The sequence below is a fragment of the Amblyomma mixtum genome, chromosome 5 (genome assembly GCF_055824585.1).
Source record: "Amblyomma mixtum isolate Tamu chromosome 5, ASM5582458v1, whole genome shotgun sequence".
Lineage (NCBI taxonomy): Eukaryota > Metazoa > Arthropoda > Arachnida > Ixodida > Ixodidae > Amblyomma > Amblyomma mixtum.
In genome coordinates this window covers 69,396,304-69,416,639 of record NC_143016.1, presented here as the reverse complement: position 1 = coordinate 69,416,639, position 20,336 = coordinate 69,396,304, and the positions used below count along the sequence as shown (strand labels likewise).

General features: G+C 47.3%; 2 protein-coding genes across 2 annotated transcripts in view; both read left to right on the top strand.

Annotated features, from left to right (window-relative positions):
• Positions 1–20,336, top strand: part of LOC149342543 (polypeptide N-acetylgalactosaminyltransferase 1-like) — a 52,474-nt gene that overhangs the window by 25,306 nt on the left and 6,832 nt on the right. The window contains exons 3-7 of the mRNA XM_089544905.1: positions 6,586–6,766; positions 14,378–14,705; positions 15,716–15,901; positions 18,544–18,678; positions 20,052–20,165. Coding sequence (XP_089401031.1) covers positions 6,586–6,766; positions 14,378–14,705; positions 15,716–15,901; positions 18,544–18,678; positions 20,052–20,165 — 944 coding nt within the window. The remainder of the gene's footprint in view (positions 1–6,585; positions 6,767–14,377; positions 14,706–15,715; positions 15,902–18,543; positions 18,679–20,051; positions 20,166–20,336) is intronic.
• On the top strand, positions 9,316–10,053 carry LOC149342544 (uncharacterized). Its single transcript, XM_089542182.1, has 3 exons — positions 9,316–9,420; positions 9,615–9,707; positions 9,839–10,053. The coding sequence occupies exons 1-3, from the start codon at positions 9,390–9,392 to the stop codon at positions 10,033–10,035; spliced, it is 321 nt and encodes a 106-aa protein (XP_089398308.1). The 5' UTR covers positions 9,316–9,389; the 3' UTR covers positions 10,036–10,053.

Here is a 20,336-nt window from a genome sequence, read left to right as displayed (position 1 = left end):
TGCACAACACTTTTACCGAGCTCCAAGAAACCCTCTTGGAAAGCCAAAAAGAACGCCTTCTAACAACCAATGCGGTAAGGATGATCCTGACTAAATTAGGGACATGGCCGGGGCTGGAGACAAGAGGCAGTAAAACCTCTCTTCCACTCCAAACCCGACAAAATATCACCGTTAGCCCAATCCCACGGCACATGCATCATGCTCATCAGCAAGGCAGACGACAAGCGAGAGCAAATGCACTTCAGAAACACCTAGAAAGCGACCGTGCAGCCGTTTACGTAGACATTGGGGCCTACCCCACGCCGGGAAAGTTCTCAGTCGCTGCGATTGACCACCAACTAAAACCGGCTCTCCAAGCTTCTATCTATGCAGAAAACCTCTCCTCTGCAGAGGCTCTGGCAATAGCTATCGCCATCAAACATAAAGACCAAAGAGGAGAGTCCTCACACGTAATAACGGACTCCCAACAAGCCTGCCGAGACTTTCTTAATGGCAGGCTTCCCTCAAGAGCAACACAGCTACTTGGCAATCTCAGCCAAACACACAGACTAACATGGACACCTGGTCACGAAGGACTAGCTGGAAATGAGGTAGCCAATGATCTAGCCCGAGATTTAACCAACCGGGCGGATCCTCATTCCTACCCCACGCCCATGCCTAGCACTTATGGTGACAGATTAGAACATATTCGGCTGGAACGCAGAAAATACCCACCCCCTCACATAAAACTAGACTCCTCCGCAGCCATAGACTGGAGGAAAATTCAGACCAACACTTTCCCTAACTTGTTCATCCTACACAAGAGTAGCCCCACTCAATATCAGAATACATGCCTTGGTGTGGAGCTTGCCCTACGCTCTACCACATATCGTGGGAATGCACAACGAAACCAAAACACTTAACTGTATCCAACCCGACATATGAGCAGTGGGAGGTAGCCCTGACCAGCGAGACCCTGGATCAGCAACTTAAGTTGGTTCAGCAAGTCCGTCAGTCAGCTAAAGCCAGTGGCGCCTTGGACTAGGGGTGCCACCCAAGTTGCTCGAGCAACCTTCCTCAATTCAAATAAATGTTTTCTCTCTCTCTCTGTCCTGCGAGTTTTTTTTCTTCTCCTTCCAAGAAAAACGCTTCCGCGTCAAAGCGACGACGTACATAAGGTAACCCTTGTATGACGTCCTCTCTTCGGATTCTGGGGAATCCGGAATCACCGGACACATGGGCTATGTAGTAATAAACCCTGCGACGGACAGGAACAGATCGAGTGATTAAACTTTTATAGACGAGGATGGTAGCTGGAGCGCCTGTAAATTGCCCTCAGTCCAGGGCTTGAGAGGCTTCTGCCGACCTTCTGGCAATGAGAAGGAGCGCTGCCTGGTCGTCGAGGCGTGCGCTGGTCAGCTTCACCTTCGACAGCTCCAGGGCCGCATTACGCGGCTTTAGATGGTGGGATTTGTCGGGGACATGTCCATGTGATATGTGGCTTGGGGCGTCGTCGCACCATGGACATTTGTCGTTGTGTAGGCGATGTAAGTGGTGTAGGTTTTGTTTGAAGATGCCGTAGTAGGCAGGAGACTTAAGAGGAGAGGGAGGGAGAGGGGAAGGCGTTGGGTTTCGAGCTGAGTCACGAAATAGGAGGACGGGGGTATGGAGCAGGAGGGGATTGCCCCGCTCGCTGAGTGTATTCTTAAGCTAAAATGTCCGCCCTGACGTTGCCATCGATGCTCTCCTGGACGGAGACCCATGTGACGACATGGTCTTGATTGAGAGTGTCTCCGGGGATGCGTAGCGCTTGTCGCGGGACACGACCGCTTGTATATCTGGACAGGCGGCTTGAGAGTTGGTGAATATAGGAGAGCGCTGTTGGAGTGGGCGTCGCTCATTTTAATGGCGGAGGCGATGGCGGTCGCTTCAGCGGCGGATGGGTCTGGGTGGGTGGGCATGGGAGGCGATGTCGACTTATACAGCAACGGAATCTTGTCCGTACTGTCCTCGTAGATGCCGGAGTCGGGCTTGTCTCCTAGGCTTTGGAGTTTTCATTTGCGACATGACATAGGTAACAGTGGATTTAACAACAGAGCTTCCTTAAGCGAGAGTGACTTGACGGGCCAGTTGATTCTGCGTGGTGAATAAACCGCGCGACGACTGTTTCTGTCTGTCTGTCGTTGTTCCTTGCGCTGTTTATTCACCTTCTCTAAATGCAGTCTCCACCTGTAAACCGTGGAACCTTAAGAATATATTGAGGACATGCATGCGCGGGGTGACCCGTGTGTACGCTTTGTGCGCTTTACGTTCTTTGTCTGATCGTATTTCAAGCAGTGAATGAGTATCCCAGAAGTTTTCGCTGCACCGGTCCGTGCTGCTAAAATAGGCCACCATATGCATAACTGGCTGCAGTTTCAAATATAGACTACATGGTGAATATGCTCCCGTGTTATCAATAATCTTTGGTTTTGTGTGTTCGAACAAGTTTTATTGAAAGCCTAGGACTTAGTGCCATTAAATATCGACGCTCCGTGAATTAAATCTGGTGAAAGGAAAATAAAAAATAAAATCCGGAACGCACGCCTCTGATTATGCTACAAAAGATAAAAACTCAGTGTACGCAGGACCCTGCATACAACCGAGAAGATTCGAGCTGTTGCGAAAGCCTCTCTCTTGGGCGCAGAGTGCCGGTGTTTGTAGAATAAACGGTCGTGTTACGCAGGGGGTTTCGTTTAACCGGAAATTTCAAAGGTGAAAGCTTCGTACAAAGTAGTCCCGTCTCGCAAACATCGTCGTGCACGATATGCGACGTCGTTTGTTATGCATGCAGAGCTCGGCGTTCCAGATAAGAGCGCCTGCTCGTAATCAAGAATGAACGCTCGGACGAAGCGAACAGCGCATGCGTGACTGGCGTGGACCGAGTTATGTTCCGAGCCCGGCCAACCGCGAAGCGTGTCGCTGACTGAGCTGACGGTCGACGCGTTCGAAATTCTTGCCGACCGACGAGGGCTGCGCCTGTGACGTTCGCTGGGCGAAGAAAGGTCGAGTAAATCTAATTTATTAGCGTTGTCCATATGCATATTTTTTTTTTCTGTGCGTAGTTTGTCCTTTGTAAGGCTTAGCAAAGATCTGCGCGCCAGCTTTTTGGCGCCGGTATAGTCAGAGCAACATTTGCCGTACTTATTTGCGGGCTGTGTGATGGCATTTGCATATCTTATTCTCGTTACCGCCGAACGACGTGTGGCCAAGATGTGTCAGGTTCATTGTACGCGTTGTCCCCACATTAAACGACCGCTGCAGTGAAGTGCAAACGGATTTTGTATTCTTTTTGCAAGTATGACTAAAAAAAAGCCTTGGCCCGCTTCACTGCTCGTGTCCCTTCTTCGGGCAAGACCTTTTCGCTCGCTGCGAATGCTTCGCTGAGCTGCTGTGGCATTCGGCTGCTGGTGCCGCTTGCTCGAGAGGTCGCGAGTTCAATATCCGACCGCGCGCCGGTCGCGCTCGTTTCGATAAGGGCGGTATGCAAAAACTGCCCTCCGCTGAGATTTCGCGGTATACATCGAAGAATTCTGGAAGGCCAAATGTAATGCGCAGTCACTCGTTGCGATGCGTCTCTTAGCCGATGTCGTTAAGCTCTTGGGGCAGAGAAATGCGTTATGCTTTATTTATATAAAACGGGATCTTCTCGCTGAGAACGTGGTGGGCTGTGTCGGCTCTCTCTAGCTGTGACCATGGTCTGCAGCACGGGTGCACTCTTACTGCGTAAGATAGGGGGTAAAGGCATGCGCAGGGCTGTGAACGAAGGTTAACAGCCTGTTGGCGCCGGAGGTCAGTCGTGACCACGAAGCCTTTCGAGCACGGTGTTTTCGGGCCACTCGGAAAGAAACAACGGTGAAGAAAGAGCGAAGGGTAATGAACAAAGGAATGAAAGAAAAGAAACATAGAAGGAGGAAAAGGAAGGAAGAAAAGAAAAAGGAACAAAAAAAGAAGCGAGACCGATGGAGAGGCGCCCCGTCAAGTACATATATCCGCCGTGAAGCGTGTGACACGACAGGTGGTCGTTGAAGAGGGAGGAAGTATTGGAAACGCTCACCCGTGACGGATCCACCACGGCTGTCGTCGACACCGCGTGGAATAAAGTGGCTTTATGAAGCGTGTCTGTCATGGAGGCTATCCGGCAACGTGTTATGCGCACAGTCCGTTAGTTTCGTATGTCTTCGTCTCGAAAACAAAATCGGCGTGGAAGGGATACCTCTCGCTCGATTTTTCGCGTTTCGCGCCACTGGCGGATACCGCCGCGCTTTCGCTGTTCACTGTCGCTGGCTCTATCATAAATCGCTTGTCGTCTACGTCTGCTCGGTGTAGTCTGCGACACGAAGTATGCAAAAAATTGGTACTGACACATGAGCTCCGCCTCAAGGGTATGTCGCTGTATATAGCGTAATGGACCAAGTCCCATATACGCAGAAGGTCATTCTCTACTTTACATTCATAGATCGCTGGGAGTCCTTATTCCCCTACTAGCGCGGTGGTGCAGCGATTAAGCAATGCGCCACTGCCTTGCGATGGCAGGTGCTACCAGCAGGGGGCCTTGTGCGGCTCAGGTTGCTCTTCCCGAGCGACCAATCATTTAATACAACTGCCACCGGCCACGGCGGGCAGTTTGCTCACTATTCGGTGGGCAGGTTGTGATGGCGCCGGAAGGTCACGTGACCTATAGGTGGCCCACCTGCCTCCTAGGTTGCTCTCTAGCGACCACCTGCCCGTGATTTTTCGCTCACAACGCCGACACCCGATTTTGCCGAGAACGGGGCCTTTAACGCATTCGCGTTAAAATTTAGCCCGCTGCATAATTTCAAGCGGGTGCCCTAGATTGCTGGCAGCCTTTTAGATGTGATGATAAAGACTAAGAGGGAGGTGGGGGACGATACTGCGCTAACGAGTTAGTGTTGTTGCATAACCTTATCACATAACGGACACAGTGCTATAGGCCCTGCAACGGCGACATGCTCTGCGGATTTTTTTAATTATTTAGCCGTCACTATAAAAAAAACCACCCTTACGTAACCGGTTTGCCTTAATTGATCAGACGTGGAGTTGGCATCGTGCCTAATTTTGATACGGGGAAGGTCGTGCGCATATACTTCGCTAATTATGCTGTGAAAGTGCAGTCCTCACGGCACGGAAACGCCGCTTAGCGCAGATGTTTTATTAAAACGACGCGCGAGTGTATGCCGGGGTGTACCAATTTGAAATCAGTTTATTGAACCGACCGCCTCGCCGCAAGTATAAGGCTTACCGCGTATATTTTGATAATACCGTCTCACTCGGCCCTCCACACTCGCAGGGTGCTTGCTTCCCAGGCCATGCTCGGACGTGTTCTCACAACTTCTCTTGCGTATGCGAGTGCAGCGCGTGATTGGTCGGCTAATTGGATAGCCAAGGAGAAGCGATCTCGCCAATCACGTGGGAGAGGTTTTGTGAATGGGCCCTCAGCTCAGGAAACCGCGCTTTAAGGATGCGACGTTTCATTCCGACCTAACGCCTGAGTCTGGAAGTGATATAGGTGTTTGCTTTCTGTGTACATATGAAGCGCATTCACAGAATCGCGTCCACATAAGACCTAAAAGCTATCTTAGTCATCTAGTGGGGTGAGTGATCTCTGAAAAAAAAAAGTACTTTGTATGGTCGAAATGAAAAAAAAAAAACGCCCGAAAAGACAAGGGCGCAGAAAAAGAGACATGGACGCAGTGCGCAATTTTGTGGGTCCTCGTTTTTTTTTAAAGCGCTTTTCCCGTGCTCATAATTAGCTCAAACCTGACCACTTTGATGTTATAGATGCATACTGAGCAGAAGCCATGCACGTGTGGTGTACTGTTGCAGGTTCTCGCGTGGTGACCCACTGTTTTGGAGGAAACGAGGCTACGACCTTGTTTCATTCTTTCCTCTTAACACCCAAAAACGGGGCTCACAAAAGGGGGCGGGTTTAGAGTATTATAACTTTGCTACGTATCCCCGCGAACGTTAGGAGTTAAATTCTGAACTGTTATGGTTGAAAAAAAAAAGCAAAACAGCAGAAACACGAGAAGCGATAGGCTGTCTTCAGCCGTGCCATCGTCTCTCGTCCACAGGTCCCCCCCTCTCTCTCTCTTCCAGCCAGTTTAGGTTAATAGGCAATCGTGGTGGAGCCTTTGGAAATCCGTAATTTATGGCGGTATACCTGTTGCCGCACACGGTCAGCTCAGCGGGGCTCTAGGTCGCGAAGAGCGGTCCTGCCTGCCCTGCCGGTTTCTCTGGCGTCGTTGACCAGAAAATGCGGATGTGCAGCGCAGAATTCTGCTTTTTTCTCCCCTGCAAGCGGACCGGTGTCTTAAGCCTAACCTGTTTAACACGTTATGACCTCTGGGAAATTTGTTATAGGTGCATCTGGATAAAAGGCGTCCGTCCGTTAACGTTACCGTTTGAAGTGACTGAGGACGAATAGCCGGTTGCTTTTTCTGGACAGTTGAGTTGCCATTGTTTCGGTGTTGACAACTGTATGGGTGCACGGGCCTTATGAATGACCTTGTTCTTTCTTTCTTTTTTAATTTTCTTCGCCCGCAGACGAGATGGCCAACGGCCGCCTGGAGCGCTTCATCCGTCGCCACTTTCGTCCGGGCTTCGTGAAGCTCATCACGCTGCCCAAGCGCGGTGGCCTGATCCGCGCCCGGCTGACGGGCGCCCGGGCCGCCTCGGGCGACGTCCTCGTCTTCCTCGACTCGCACTGCGAGGCCACCGACTTCTGGTGAGCGCCCCGTATCTGTCTCTACTCGCGCCTCCTTCGCGTCCCGTTCATATATGTCTCAACTTCGACTCCTCGGTTTCACCCGTGCGGTGTGAAGCAATCCAGCGCTCATTCGCTGCTCTGGGTTAGGGCAGCGTAGTAGGAGCCGGCTAGCAACGCCTTTTGTATACGTAAAGAGAGCGATACATAGGAAAGAGGTCAGTCGGACGCCCACGCGCTCGCCGCCGTCATCCGGTGTATACTGCGTAGCAGCGAAAATGACTCCCGCGATGACTTGTGTGTAGCAATGTGTCGCGCGTACACACTCTGGAACAAAGAATGCCTCTTTGTTCTATCGGGCCCCGTCGCACCGGCGTCGGCCGGTTCGGCTGAGTGTAGATGGCAGCGTCGTGTTCCGCGGGTCCGAACGACGGAAGGCAAGAAAAAACGAGAGATCCCCGGCCACCTTGAACTGGGCGACCCGCAGCGGCCGAGCGGATTAGTTTTAATCCTCGCAGCTTCCTGTGTGATGATGCCTTGAACGTTGCGCTGTAAAACCTAGCTCGCTCCCGTTACAGCAGTAACCGATGCGCTGAGCGGAACGCGGAAGTCAGTGAGCCGTAACCTGCGGACACCGCGATGCCTTCAGGCTTCTTTACCCGAGGGCATTTACCATGAAGGCCATCACCCTAAAGGCCTTTGCCCTGAAGGCCTTCACCTAGGTGCGCATAAGGCAACTAAGGATGTCAAGCCCTGAACACAATGTTAAAACTAACTACTTTTTCAAAATTTGGAACTTAACGTTTTAGAGCTGTTATGAGCAGTGCATAAATTTCGCGTCCTGAAAACGACAGAAAGGAGAGGTGAAAAGTAACTTCTCTTTAAAGAAAGGAGAGAAATATTTTCGTGCTCGTGGATAGTGGTGCGTGTCCTGTGGAGGTATGTGAAACGAGGTGTACTCCCTGTACAGTTCCCATTCTCAACGCTGCAGCTCTCGGGATGTCAATATTTCAGGAGTGTGCGCTGTCTGCATTTGTGGGACAGTGCCGCACGCGACCGAGGCTGATGACGCAAGAGTTGTACGGCATAAGCGTCAGCTCGTTTCGTTCATGTTGACGCACAACGGTTGCAAAAACTACATTAGTTCCAGCACGACTAGAAAACTTTCTGTAAAGCGCTCCCCGAACGTCCACATACTGCTAGCTGGATTGCTCTGTGCACCATATCGTGCTTAGATGGACACACAGTTTGGAAGGGTCTGTGAGAGGTGCGGAATCCGCCTCCCGCTGCCGCTGCTCGACAGGAAAAAGGTGGCAGGAAGGAAGAGGTAGCTGTATAGTGGCTCCGATCGCGCACAGCGTGTCGTCGTCGGCGTGAGTCTTGTGCGGCGCCCGAGGTGTGTGATAGCGGTAGTTCTTTTTTGACCGTTCTTAAAATACACCCGTGTTTAGGGTCAGCCTCTGGTGCTTCTTTTTTTCTTTTTCATCTTTTACTGCTTTGGAGGAGCGGTGCGCAGCGTTCTAAAATCGTGAGGCACGTTATTAATGCGGCGTGATTGATTTAGGGTGCCACCGATATGCATGCCGCCTGCGACGAGCGATTACCGACAATAAGTTTGAACGACTCTGCATCCTTTAAGTCAATTGCCGCTTGAAAGCGGAGCGTTTCGCTCGTTTCGGTGGTTCATGTGCGGTGCCCGATGTCTTCAGCTGTGACGTCACGAGCGAACTGACTGTGCTGAGTCGCGCTAGAGTCCACGGAATCCGCGAGGCGGGAAGGAGCGAGGACGGGCTTCGTGAAGGGCGAAAGGCTAAACTGAGCGCAGAGGCAGCGCGAAGGCAATGAGGCATGGGGAGAGGGCAGTGGCGAGGGCGTCGGAAGCAAAGATTAGTCGAGGGTGAGAGAGAGAGAGAGAGAGAGAGAGAGAGAATTGAAAGCGTTTAAAGCCATGGAGGTAAAAAAAACTAGGAGGGAGTGCGCTCAGCCTCTGCAAGCCATCCTCCTCTGACGCCGCTGCCATAGAGTTTCTTACTACTACCTAGAGGGAAAGCTGGCGGCGCTGCACTTCAGCCAACATGGACGCTCAAAGCATCATGGGGCGGTGAGCTACTTGTTGCGGAACAGTCGTAGTTTTTCGGGAACACAGAGTGGCAGTACTGAGGCGTTTCATTCCGAAAACGTAGTTCGTGTGTGCGCAGACGACTTTCGCGCGAACGCAGTGTGCAAAAGCCATAGTAGTGAAGACGTGACGACACACGACGCCAATAAAAGGTTTTACTCTTCCGAAATGCCATTAAAAAACCTCTTAAAGTATCTAAACAACAAAATTTTTTCTGAAAACATATTTACTTTTAAAAGTGCGCTTGTTAATTACGAAATATTAGTTTTTTTAGTGTTCATCACTTGGCCAATAGGAAAGCTAGTCATGACTTATTTTAGGCAAACTTTGCACTTAACCCTTTACTGCACCTTGTTGCATATATGCAACATTAGCATAAATGGCTCCAAAAACAAAAGGAAATCTGAGTTGGAGCTTCCTGTGCTCGTTGTTGCATTTCTGCAACATAGGTTTGAAAAGCGCGCCATCATGTGTGCTGCCATCTGTCCTGCTTCAGTGGAATCACAGCCATAACAAACATGGTGGATGCTTCGCGCGCTCACGTGCTGTAACAACGGTAAGTTTTGCCGTTTTTTATGCCTTTCTGAACTGGATAATGTGCAGTGAAATTGTTTAGTCTTTACTACGCATCATTGTTAATGTGTGTAAGGCAGAAAACGTTCTTATAATGCAATATTTTGTTTCTGGCGCGTTAAAGTTGGTATGTTGCACATATGCAACAATGTGCACCTTGGTTGTTTTTCTTGACAGAACAGGCGATGGATGCTAAAACGTTCTATGGCCGAGCACTTCCTTCAGAAAGCGAAGACAGTGACCTTTCTGGAAGCGATGATGACCCTGAGTGTAAGTTCTTTGAGTATGCTTTTGTTCGTAGAGTACCATTTTTTTATTCGTTGCAGTTTATTCATTTGCTCTGTATTTATTTTGTGATGAAAATTTCGTTACACACAATAGTCAATTTTTTCATGCTTCAGATATTCAACCACGTGGAAGCCTCACTGACAGTGAAAGCTTATCAAGTTCACACTCTGATGAGGAAGAAAATTTGACGCACGACTGCAAGTTTCCCAAGTGCACCGGAATCTGCATGAGCTACTGTTCTAAGTGTGGCATTCATCTCTGCTCTACAAACAAGAGCAATTGCTTCTACGTGTATCACACAATGAAATGACCGTTTTACTGTGGTTGATTCAGTGGTCATTATTTGTATTTCATTCTCACCAAGAACGGTGTTCAGCTTTGCAAGGTGTTTTCATTGTGCACATTGTTGCAAATATGCAACATACCATTTTTCAGCCAATAAAAAATGTTGATAACCAGCGAATCAAATTTCCATGTGCATATAGTGATTTTTATGACTGCCTGCATGTCCTGAAATAATCTTATCATAAAATAAAAAATCGTGCAGTAAAGGGTTAAATGCTTTTCTGCTCGTTTGTTGCAATCATTAGACAAGATATTGAATGTTAGGACGTTTGTAACTATCAAACAGCTTTATTTTTCTATTATTTTTTGGCCAAAAGTTACAGTTCCGCAACAAGTAGCTCACCGCCCCATGATGCTTTGAGCGCCCATGGTGGCTGAGGTGGTCACGTGGGGTCTCCATGCAAACTCCCATAGACGGCTTGCCAGCTTTCCCTCTAGGTAATAGTAAGAAACTCTATGGCCGCTGCCGAGGGCCCTTTTGCGCACTGACTCATGGGAAATAGGCCCTCCTCCACAGTTACCAGACTGCCAGCCAGCGGTGCTTTTTAGTGAACGTCCGTGCTCCGAAGTAGCGCAGCGCAGCGCTTTGGCGGAATGCGTACCGAGCTCGAGGTTGTCTGCAGGCTCCGTGTCTCTGTTGATTACACTCTTGAGTTTTTGGGTGCACTGTAGAAAACTGCGGGTAAACTTTTCATCAAAGGGTGCGGCCGCGACCTCGTCACTGTTCAACTGTGGTTCATAAAGAGAATGGAGAGGAATTCCTTTCGTCGTTATACACACATACGGAGCGTTTATTTCAGCGCATGCTATGAGCGGAGAACTCGAGAGTAGGCGAAGAAACGAGCCTCTAAAAAAGGGCGAAGCGGCTTCCAGAGCGCTCACGGCGGACGGACGTGTTGAACGAGCGCTCCGGCGCGCTGCGCAAGATTCTATTTCTCGGGCAGGCGGACTTCGGCCCGCCCATGGGCCCTCCGTTCTCCGCTATTCTCAAGGCACAAGTCGTGCCGAATACGCGCGCGCACATAGGCGGTTCCGACGTGAAATTCAGCAGTGAAGTATTTCTCTCTCTCTCGCTGTCGAGAGAGAGTGCCGGCGGCTTTACGTCTGCCCCTGCGCGGGGTCTCCCGGCCACTGCGCACAATCACTTACAAAAAGAAGTAAACTGTATGTATACATAGCCGCGCGCTCGTAGCGTCCTGTCTCGGACTAATCGCGCGCGCGGCATACTGCACTAGCGGCCGGGGTGGGGCGCCCGGCCGCGTATACCGTCGGAGGTAGCACCCACGGAGCGTTCGTGTCACGCGTGCACTACCTGGCGAAGAGCGAGTGGGAAGTCAAGCCCGCCTGTTCGATGAACGCACAGAGGCTCACCACTGTTCTGTCACGGGTATAGAGGCTAGAATATCACGGGTGCGCGCAGTGCCGCGCGGCCACAGGAGCGCTTCGAGACTGTCCGGGATGATTCCCAGCGCCCTGCAGGCCGCGAGAATCTCGCGACGCGGCACTGCAGAAGCGGCACAGCGAAGGAGCATGTGCTCCAAGTGTCTCCACTGCGCCACAGTCAGTGCACGCGTCGCTCGGGGATGGTGGCCGCTGCGGCGAGCGAGCAGTTTGCGCTCACCACGGAGCCGTCAGTGAACGCAAGCAGATGGTCGCCTAGTTGTTCGTACAGCGAGAGAGCGAAACCGAAACCGAAATCCAGCTAAGAGCTACCACTGCCTTGTCACGTGAGGGCCTATTTCCCATGATGCTTTCCATTATATTTTTTATGACTAGGCTTCAAGATTGTGACGTCATGGTCCCTCCTAGTTTTTCTTCCCCCATGTTTAAAGCTCTCCGCTCGTTGAGCGCAAATTGGGGAGCGCGATTCTCCCGAGGCGGCAGACGACACGCCGGCGGAATGCCGGACGCGTCGAGGAGAAAACCGCGACGCGACGGCGGCGACGGACATTTAGAGGGTGTAGGAAAAGGAGGAGAGGAAAGTAACGGGCCGCATTTCTCGCTCCGCCCGTTTCTTTTTTCCGTTCCGTTTCTTCATTTATTTTCATTGCCCAGCTTCTTTCTTCTTCCCGAAGCTGCTGCTCATTACCGCGATTTTGTCTCAGCGAGCCGAAAGAAGCAGCGGCCGTGCGCGCGCCTGATAACACTAAAGCGCTGTCTCGGATGGCTTTCTCATTTGTTATCTTTTCGTCTTTTTAAGAGGCATCCGCGAGGCGCCCCAGGGCCGTCCAGTGCGAGCACGACCGGAATTAAAGACGAGCCTTGCTCGTTTGTCCTCATTTACTTTTTTTCTTTCTCGAACACCGCTAAAGGGATTCTTGCTGGGCCTGTCTGATAGCTTTGGCGTTCCCGCGAACCATTCGGTTTGCGTGCTGACGTGAACAGTGGAGTATGATTCATGAAAGAACGTGGTATAGGTTAGAAGGAATGACACTTGCTGGCATGGTTTTAATGAGCTGTTTTACAAGTGGTGCACATGACATAAGACGAGTGCACCTTATAACACATACAGCAGTACTGCTGGTCTTGCCTTCGTAAGTTCGAGAAGAGTTGAGTCTGGCAATTTGAGGAAAAATAAAATACAGGTTGGGACTTTGAAATCTGCGAAGTTGTACGTTTGAATGCTGTACTTGTGCGTATTATGGTTCCTGGAGTACAGTGCATGATTAAATCTTGTCGATGAGGCCTCTTTACAGAAAGTCATTGTTGTGTTATATTCCGCTGTGCTGCTGGTCATATAGATGTCTGGCTGTTCTCTGCATAAACTCTCCACGTTTGCCAAAGAGCATACAAAAATTTTATTGAATAACGTGATACGGGCTTTTTGAAATCAAAACCTTTGAAATCAAAGTAAATTTTGGACAGTTCTTGTGAATAGCTTTCAAATGAGCTACTGCAGTGGCTCAGCTGCTGATCAGAAAGATGTGGATTCGATCCCGGCTGCAGCGGTCACATTTCGATGGAGGTGAAATGCTAGAGGACCATGTATTATGCGATGTCGGTGCACATTAAAGAATTCCAGGTGATTGAAATTATTAAGAACCCTCTACTACGGCATCCCTCATAGCCTAGGTTGCTTTTGGATGTTAAACCCTATTAAATCAAACCTTTCAAATGAAATATGAACTGCCTGTTATCTTTGTCTAATGAATCTTTGTTTCTATTATTGTTTGTTCCTGTGGCACGGGCAAAGCCGCCAAAGCATCTTCATTTTATATTTCATTTCTCTCTTTCTTACAATGCCTTATCTCTAGAAATTTTTTTGCATACCTAAAAACTAACCATTTTTGATAAACCGGTGCAGAATTATCATGCACTCTGTATCTGTGCTCAACTTTTACTTCAGAAGAAAAGGTACCTTTGCGTGCGAGAGTTATGCCTGCCATTGATTGGGTTGTGCCCTTTTTCTCCTTAAATTCAGTGCTTCTCTTATTTGCATAAGCAAGCTAGCATACTGCTTCAGAGAGTGGTCTGAGTGGAGCATTCGATTACAAAGGACAGGAGCTTTAAATGCTTAGACGTTACAAATATCAGGAGTCAAAACTTTGTTGAAAGTGCTGGGCACGGAACTGCAGTAGCATTTCAGACAGGTGTAAATAGTTATTTTTCATTTGAATTTAATTCTGCATTATTTTATTGGCATTACTGCAATGTTCATAAGAAAAAAATGAGTATTTTCCAGACATTTATGGTTATTGGAGCTCTAGCAATGCTGTTCGTTTCTTTTTAACAACCTTGTTTCTTGTATCTGAGGCATTTCATTGTCTCGGACAGAGTTTAGATCACCTCTTGGTAGCATAGCCTAATTTTCATGCCCTAGATAGGTTGTAGATGGCTGCTAGATACACATAAGGTGATGTAACGGATCTTAAAAGCCAAATACGTGACATAAAGAGTGCCGGAGGTGCAATTGCGCATCAAATAAAGATACTACACTATGTCTGTTGCACATCGTTTTTTTCGTGCATTGAGAGCATATCATTCACTTATATTTTTTTGTTTTCACTCATTGTAATCATCAGACAGCGTCTGACAGTTAATATCAAGTGCAGTAAACTTGCCTTGTTACATAAAGCATTGCTTTTGTCCCTTGTGTTTTCATGTCAGCATTGGGCTGCAGTAAGAAAGCTATGTTGCATGTTGCATTCATGCTTCACATAAAATGTGAGATAGGATATTTCTCAACTCTTATGGTTCAAGAGGTAGGCATGGGTGTTATTAAGAGAGGGAAAATGAATGCATCGTCAAGAGAAGTATATGCAGACTGGAAAAAAGACCTGTTTCTTTTCCATCTCATTTGTACATAGGCTGGAGCCTCTGGTAGACCTAATAAAGAAGGACCGTACGACGGTGGTGTGCCCAATCATCGATGTAATAGATGACAAGTCACTCCAGTACATGGGTAGCAGCTCGGACTTCTACCAGATTGGTGGCTTCAACTGGAAGGGAGAGTTCATCTGGATCAACCCTCCCGAGGCCTGGAGGAGGGCACGAAAGAGCAAAGCGGAGCCCATGCGTTCGCCCACCATGGCAGGGGGTCTGTTCGCCATCGACCGCAAGTACTTCTGGGAGAGCGGCTCGTATGATGGCGAGATGGAGGGCTGGGGTGGCGAGAACCTGGAGATGTCATTCAGGGTGAGTTACGGATGGTGTTCATAGGCATGACAACCTTTTATTTGAAAAGGCTGTGCTGCCCATAACTTCGCTACTTAGGAAATTTTCTGAAGGCATTGTCCCTGTAGAGGCAACATTGCCATAGTTTCAGATGGCAGTGAAACACTCTTTCCAGCCCCCTTTTAATGCCACAGCGTTGAGACACCCGTTCTATAAAAAATCCGGTGTCGGCTTCGGCAGCGTGCGAGCTAAAAAGCGTGGAGAAGCAACCTAGTTGCGCCACCTAGATCACATGACCTTGTGGAGTCATCACAACCTGCCCATTGGATTGCGAGCAAATTGACCACTGTGGTCAGCTTCTCTCAGGTGAAATGCTTAGAAAAAAATGGGTGTTTACCCCCACCTTATGCAAAGAAAAATACCTTGTGCCACGGTGTTCTTTGACCGAAGTTGCCCTTGCGCCACTGAAACTCATCATCATCATCAGTTTTGGATTAATCATGTATCTGCGGGGAAAGTAGACCTGAATAGTATGTGCTCTATGCGCTGGGAAAATTTGATGATGGCCGTCACTCGCATTAAACAGAACTTATTATAACAGACATCAAAAAATGACAAGTCTTTACTGAAACCAAATGTGTTTTCTGCTTACAAGATGCAGGGCTAGGACAGGGTTTAGCATGTGATACAGTAGTGCAAGGTAAGAGCAACTTGCACTTATGTTAATGTTTGCCACTTGAGCTTGTGCACTTGGTTGTTCAGAATGGATGTTATTCTTCGCATATTCCTGGCCCGACTATTCTTGTGTCATTTTTTTTAGCATTTAAGGCTTTTAATCATAGTAGTTACAGATGGGAAAACAGAAAGAATATTAGACTCTCAGATATCATTGACAGTGGCTGGGAGTTCAGATAGCTTGTAGTACTTTTTAAGTTGCTCGGAGAGTGCCGAAAGGACAAAGAATATAGGATAGTGGGCCATTGCTTTGTGGCAGTGTTTTGGTTTATTGATTCCATTATACTTATTTTCAGATCTGGATGTGTGGTGGCTCCTTGGTGATTGCCCCATGCTCGCATGTGGGTCACATCTTCCGCGACTACCACCCGTACAAATTTCCAAGCAACAAGGACACGCATGGCATCAACACTGCCCGGCTGGCGGAAGTGTGGATGGACAACTACAAGTACTACTTCTACCAGAACCGCCCAGAACTCAGGGTGTGTTGAATAATTAGCAATGCTGTTGGCTTGAGAGAGGTAATGCACGGGCACTGCCAAATACTTCAGAAAAATTAGCAGACTGTTTAGTGTGACGCATTGGCCATCTTTCCATTTCACTCGTTTTAGCGCAAGTATCTCCTGGGGAAGCTTTTCTGTCATAATAGCTGCTGTAGTGAAGAAGGCAAGGCAGGAAAAGTGCAAGAAATCTTCCATTCCTTTCATGGCAGAATTAGTCAGCAGTATTTTTGCGGTAGACTTGGTAATATATTAGCACAAATTGCCAGTCACCAAAAACGCTAAACTATGAAGTCACTGAGAGTAGTGTCTCTCAGCATTGAGGTCTAGGTCAATTTTTATTTTCTCACTGCCATAGCTGCTGGATTGTTCCCTTGAAATGGGGATCATCGCTGTATTTATTAGATTGCTGCAGTGTAAGCTTAATACAGTCTTGCATTTATGAAAGGGCAATTTGTGTGCCTCATAAACGTGACTGTACATTGCTGTAGGCGGACACAACTTAAGAACAAAGCAGTAAATGCTCCTCAGAGAAGACCCCTCAGTCAGTGGCATTGACCAGTTGTCATAACATTATGGTTAATCTCCTTGGACCTGCTAGTGTGACTTCCCAGGGTTGGAAGATGAAAGGGGATTAACCACAGCTTAGTGGATTAACTGTGGCATCATGAAAAATTGGTTGACACCATTGGCTGGAAGGCCTCCTTTGAGGAGTATCTGCCACTTCTTTCTTGAGTTGTATGTGACCATAATAGATCGAATTGTTATTTAGGGTTGAAAAATTACTTTGCTCACTTGTGGATGTTAGACTCTGCATTTTTCTCATATATTTTCACGCACAGAAGGCCAGCATCATTACGATGAAATTGCATGAGTTGTCGACCAAAGTGCCATATTAAGGCGGAAGCCTTTAATGACTCATCGTTGTAAGCAGGGGTTGTCGACAGAAATGTCACGCCTTTCAATTGGTCGAAACGGTCGTCACGTCACAGTGCGCGAATTTCAAACGGGGCCAGTTATACTTTGGGTAGTAGCCATGCAACCAATTAAGGGGGTACCCTGGTCTTTGAAAAAAAATTCTTATTAATGAAGTCACAGTTATGAAATTTCCAGGCCACATGTAGTTTTGTGCACTGATTCTGGATATGTCATTTAATTTCGTGTAAAACAATTCCTTGAGCACTTGTGCAATTTTTATGCAAGTATTTTGGAGAGAGCATGTAAGAAAATTTGCTGCAGGAAACTTGCTGAAATGCATGCCATTGGGTTCTCTTGACACCAAGGAATGCAATAAGGGTAAAATTATCATCCTGGCTCTCATAGAACTTGAGTTATAGAGTTTTGAAGTTGTCGCTTCAGAACTGAGAAGAAAAGTGTGTATTCCTGTTTGTGAAGTGGCAGCTTCAGTACCCTGTAACTCAAGTTCTATGATAGCCAGGATGATAATTTTACCCTTATTGCATTCCTTGGTGTCAAGAGAGCCCAATGGCATGCATTTCAGCGAGTTTCCTGGAGCAAATTTTCTTATATGCTCTCTCCAAAAGACTTGCATAAAAATTGCACAAGTGCTCAAGGAATTGTTTTACACGAAATTAAATGACATATCTAAAATCAGCACACAAAAATACATGTGGCCTGAAAATTTCATTACTATATCTAAATTAAAATTTTTTTTTTTCAAGCCCAGGGTCCTACCTTAAAGGGATCGTAGTGATGCTCCAAGTAAGTGGGAAGGAGTTTAGGTAATTGCTTAATCACCCAATTAGCGTAATTAGCCTTTCTAATCAAGCCAGATAAATAAATAAAACCGAGTAGGAAATTGGTCAAGCTCGGGAATCGAACCCCGGTCTCCGGAGTGCTAGACGAGCGTGCTAACCACTGTGCCATGCCAGCTCGATGGTTTGGAATGAACAAAGGCGCGTCTAGTGAATATGGTGTCTTCGTTCACTCCCATCTTCCTCCCTTCCCGGTTACAGTGAGGTTTAGGTGTGCACCGAGGTATGCGAGAGAGATACATTTCCTTTCCTCAAAAACCAATTTACCGACGAGCAATGCGTAGAACCAAACAGCCAATGGCGTTCTGTGGACTCCCTGGCAGCGTTGCAAGACGCTGTCGCGTTTCACTCTTAGAGGCGAAGCTTAACATCTTAACAACACATGAGTGACACAAGCAGGAACACTGCGCTTGCGGCTTTTGCCTCACCGCACTTTGGGTCAGCGAAGTGCCCCTCTGAATTTTTTAGTATCTAGTTTGTCAGACTGAAAACTGTTTACTTAGTGCTAAATGGAAGTAGTATGCAAATGCCAGCTTTTTTTTTTCTTGTGAGCTGTGCACGTGTGGTTAAGAGTCAGAGGGTGTAGGACTTTCATTGTCCTGTTCAGGGTTTGCGCAGATTGAATCCATGCACTGGAGGAGGAAGAGGGTAGCAGCACTTAAAATATTTGCCGTGTTTTTGTTTCTCTACCTGACTGAAAACTTAGTGCTTTCCAGTGGATTGAAGCTTAGCACCTTTATTGTGCTGGATTAAACCAGGGATGTCATCAAAGTGCATTTACAGAGCATTTAGCCCCAATAGATCATTGTACCCCTGAACTGACCATGAGTTTTTTTTTTTTCACCACAGAAAATGCCATTTGGTGACATCTCAGATAGGAAAGCCCTCCGGAGCAAGCTGCAATGCAAGTCTTTCAAGTGGTACCTGGACAACATATATCCCAACAAGTTTGTGCCTAGCGAGAAAGTGTTTGCCTTTGGAAATGTAAGTGGTGGAGCCTCCCTGCCCTTGCTTTTCATATGCAGCAGTGAAAGTGCAAGAGTGACATTGAATCAAGGACTCTTTCAATTACCAGTATAATGACAGTGTTATATGGGTGCCTTTTTTGGCTGTAGAGGCTAGTCTCTATTGAATTTGTGAAGACGTGTTCATGAAACAAAACTGGGACAGTAAACTGGTGGTGGGCAACAAATGCAGCCTTTTATGAGGCCACTCTGGCCTCTATACGTTTAATGGTGATAGCGCTCATTTACCCTTAAGGGGTGCCTGTTTGTTATAGGTACAAGATAAGTGCTGATAAAAGTAGTCTCTACTCTAGTTGTTGCGGCACCTACTTAGGAATGCTTAATATATGTAAAACTATGAGTATTTTTGCCATTAAATGGAAGTGGAACAGACTTAGGCTTAGTGTTGGCAGAACTGAGGCATTTCAGAGGCAGCTGATTTCATAATCAGAATTTTCTTAGTGCTTAGTGAATGGCGAGAAATGATTAGGATCAAATATTGCCCTTTTTAGTTGCTGGTAGAAGTAAAAAAAATTTGTATTTGAAGTGTTCAGGCATCAGAAGAGCGAAATATGCTGCTTTTCCAAAACTGCAGATGTGGTGGCCAACATTTTAACTTCCCATGTCAAGTTGCTTGTTTTAGCCTAAATACAGATGATATCATTTGACAGGGGACATTGTTGCAGTTAGGCTCTGGTATAAGGAGCTGTAGTGGCTATGAGTATGTGCAGGCCACTGTGGTCTTGTTCCTTTACTTTTTTTTGTGATCTTTACTTTGAGTGTGAAATGAACCATTGGAATGCAGGACCTTGTTAGATCCTGTATCCCATTCCTGTTGTGTCAAGTTAATTTCTAAGGTGTTGCTCTCTTTATCTTTAAAAATTTTTCGCCTGCTGTGAACAGTGAAAATCTGTAATGTCTCCCTTGATAATTTTCTGGTCTAAAGAAGATTGCGAGGTAACGCTACTGCACCTCACACATTCTTTAAAAAATTTGTTAGTACCACTACGCAAAAAAAATTGGAACGTTTAATTTTACCAGGAGGTGTCTAGTATCTTTTTATGAAGGTCCATGCTTTCTGCATGGGTATCTTCACTAATGCTGACAGCGGTGCATCATAGCCTTGGGTTGCCAGGTGAAGTTAAATATCAATCAATGCTTGCAGCTGATTAACAGGTACAAATTCCTGTGCTTCTTTGTTTCCAGCATTTTATTGATAGTTGGCATGCATGGGACAATTTCCTGTCTTGAACATATTGACTGATCATTTGTGGTACTGCATTTGGCAACCACCGGTGTAGTAGAAGATGTATGTTTGGTGATGTAATGGGCTTTTGTCATATTTTTTGGCAGGCAAGGAATCCAAACACAGGCATGTGTCTAGACTCCATGAGCCACAACTATGACAACACTGAACCATTGGGCATCTATCCTTGCCACAAGGATACCAACAGTGGTGGAAACCAGGTGACTGTGAAGTTTCGTTGCTGTATGGGTAATTCGAGACAATTGCCATTTGACCGAGGTTAATGTACAAGAAGGTCAAATGTTAGAAAGATTCTGTCAGTTTGTAGTTCACAATTAATTTTTCAGCCGCGCAAAGCTCAAAACATTCTTCTTTTTTTCTCTGTATTTTGG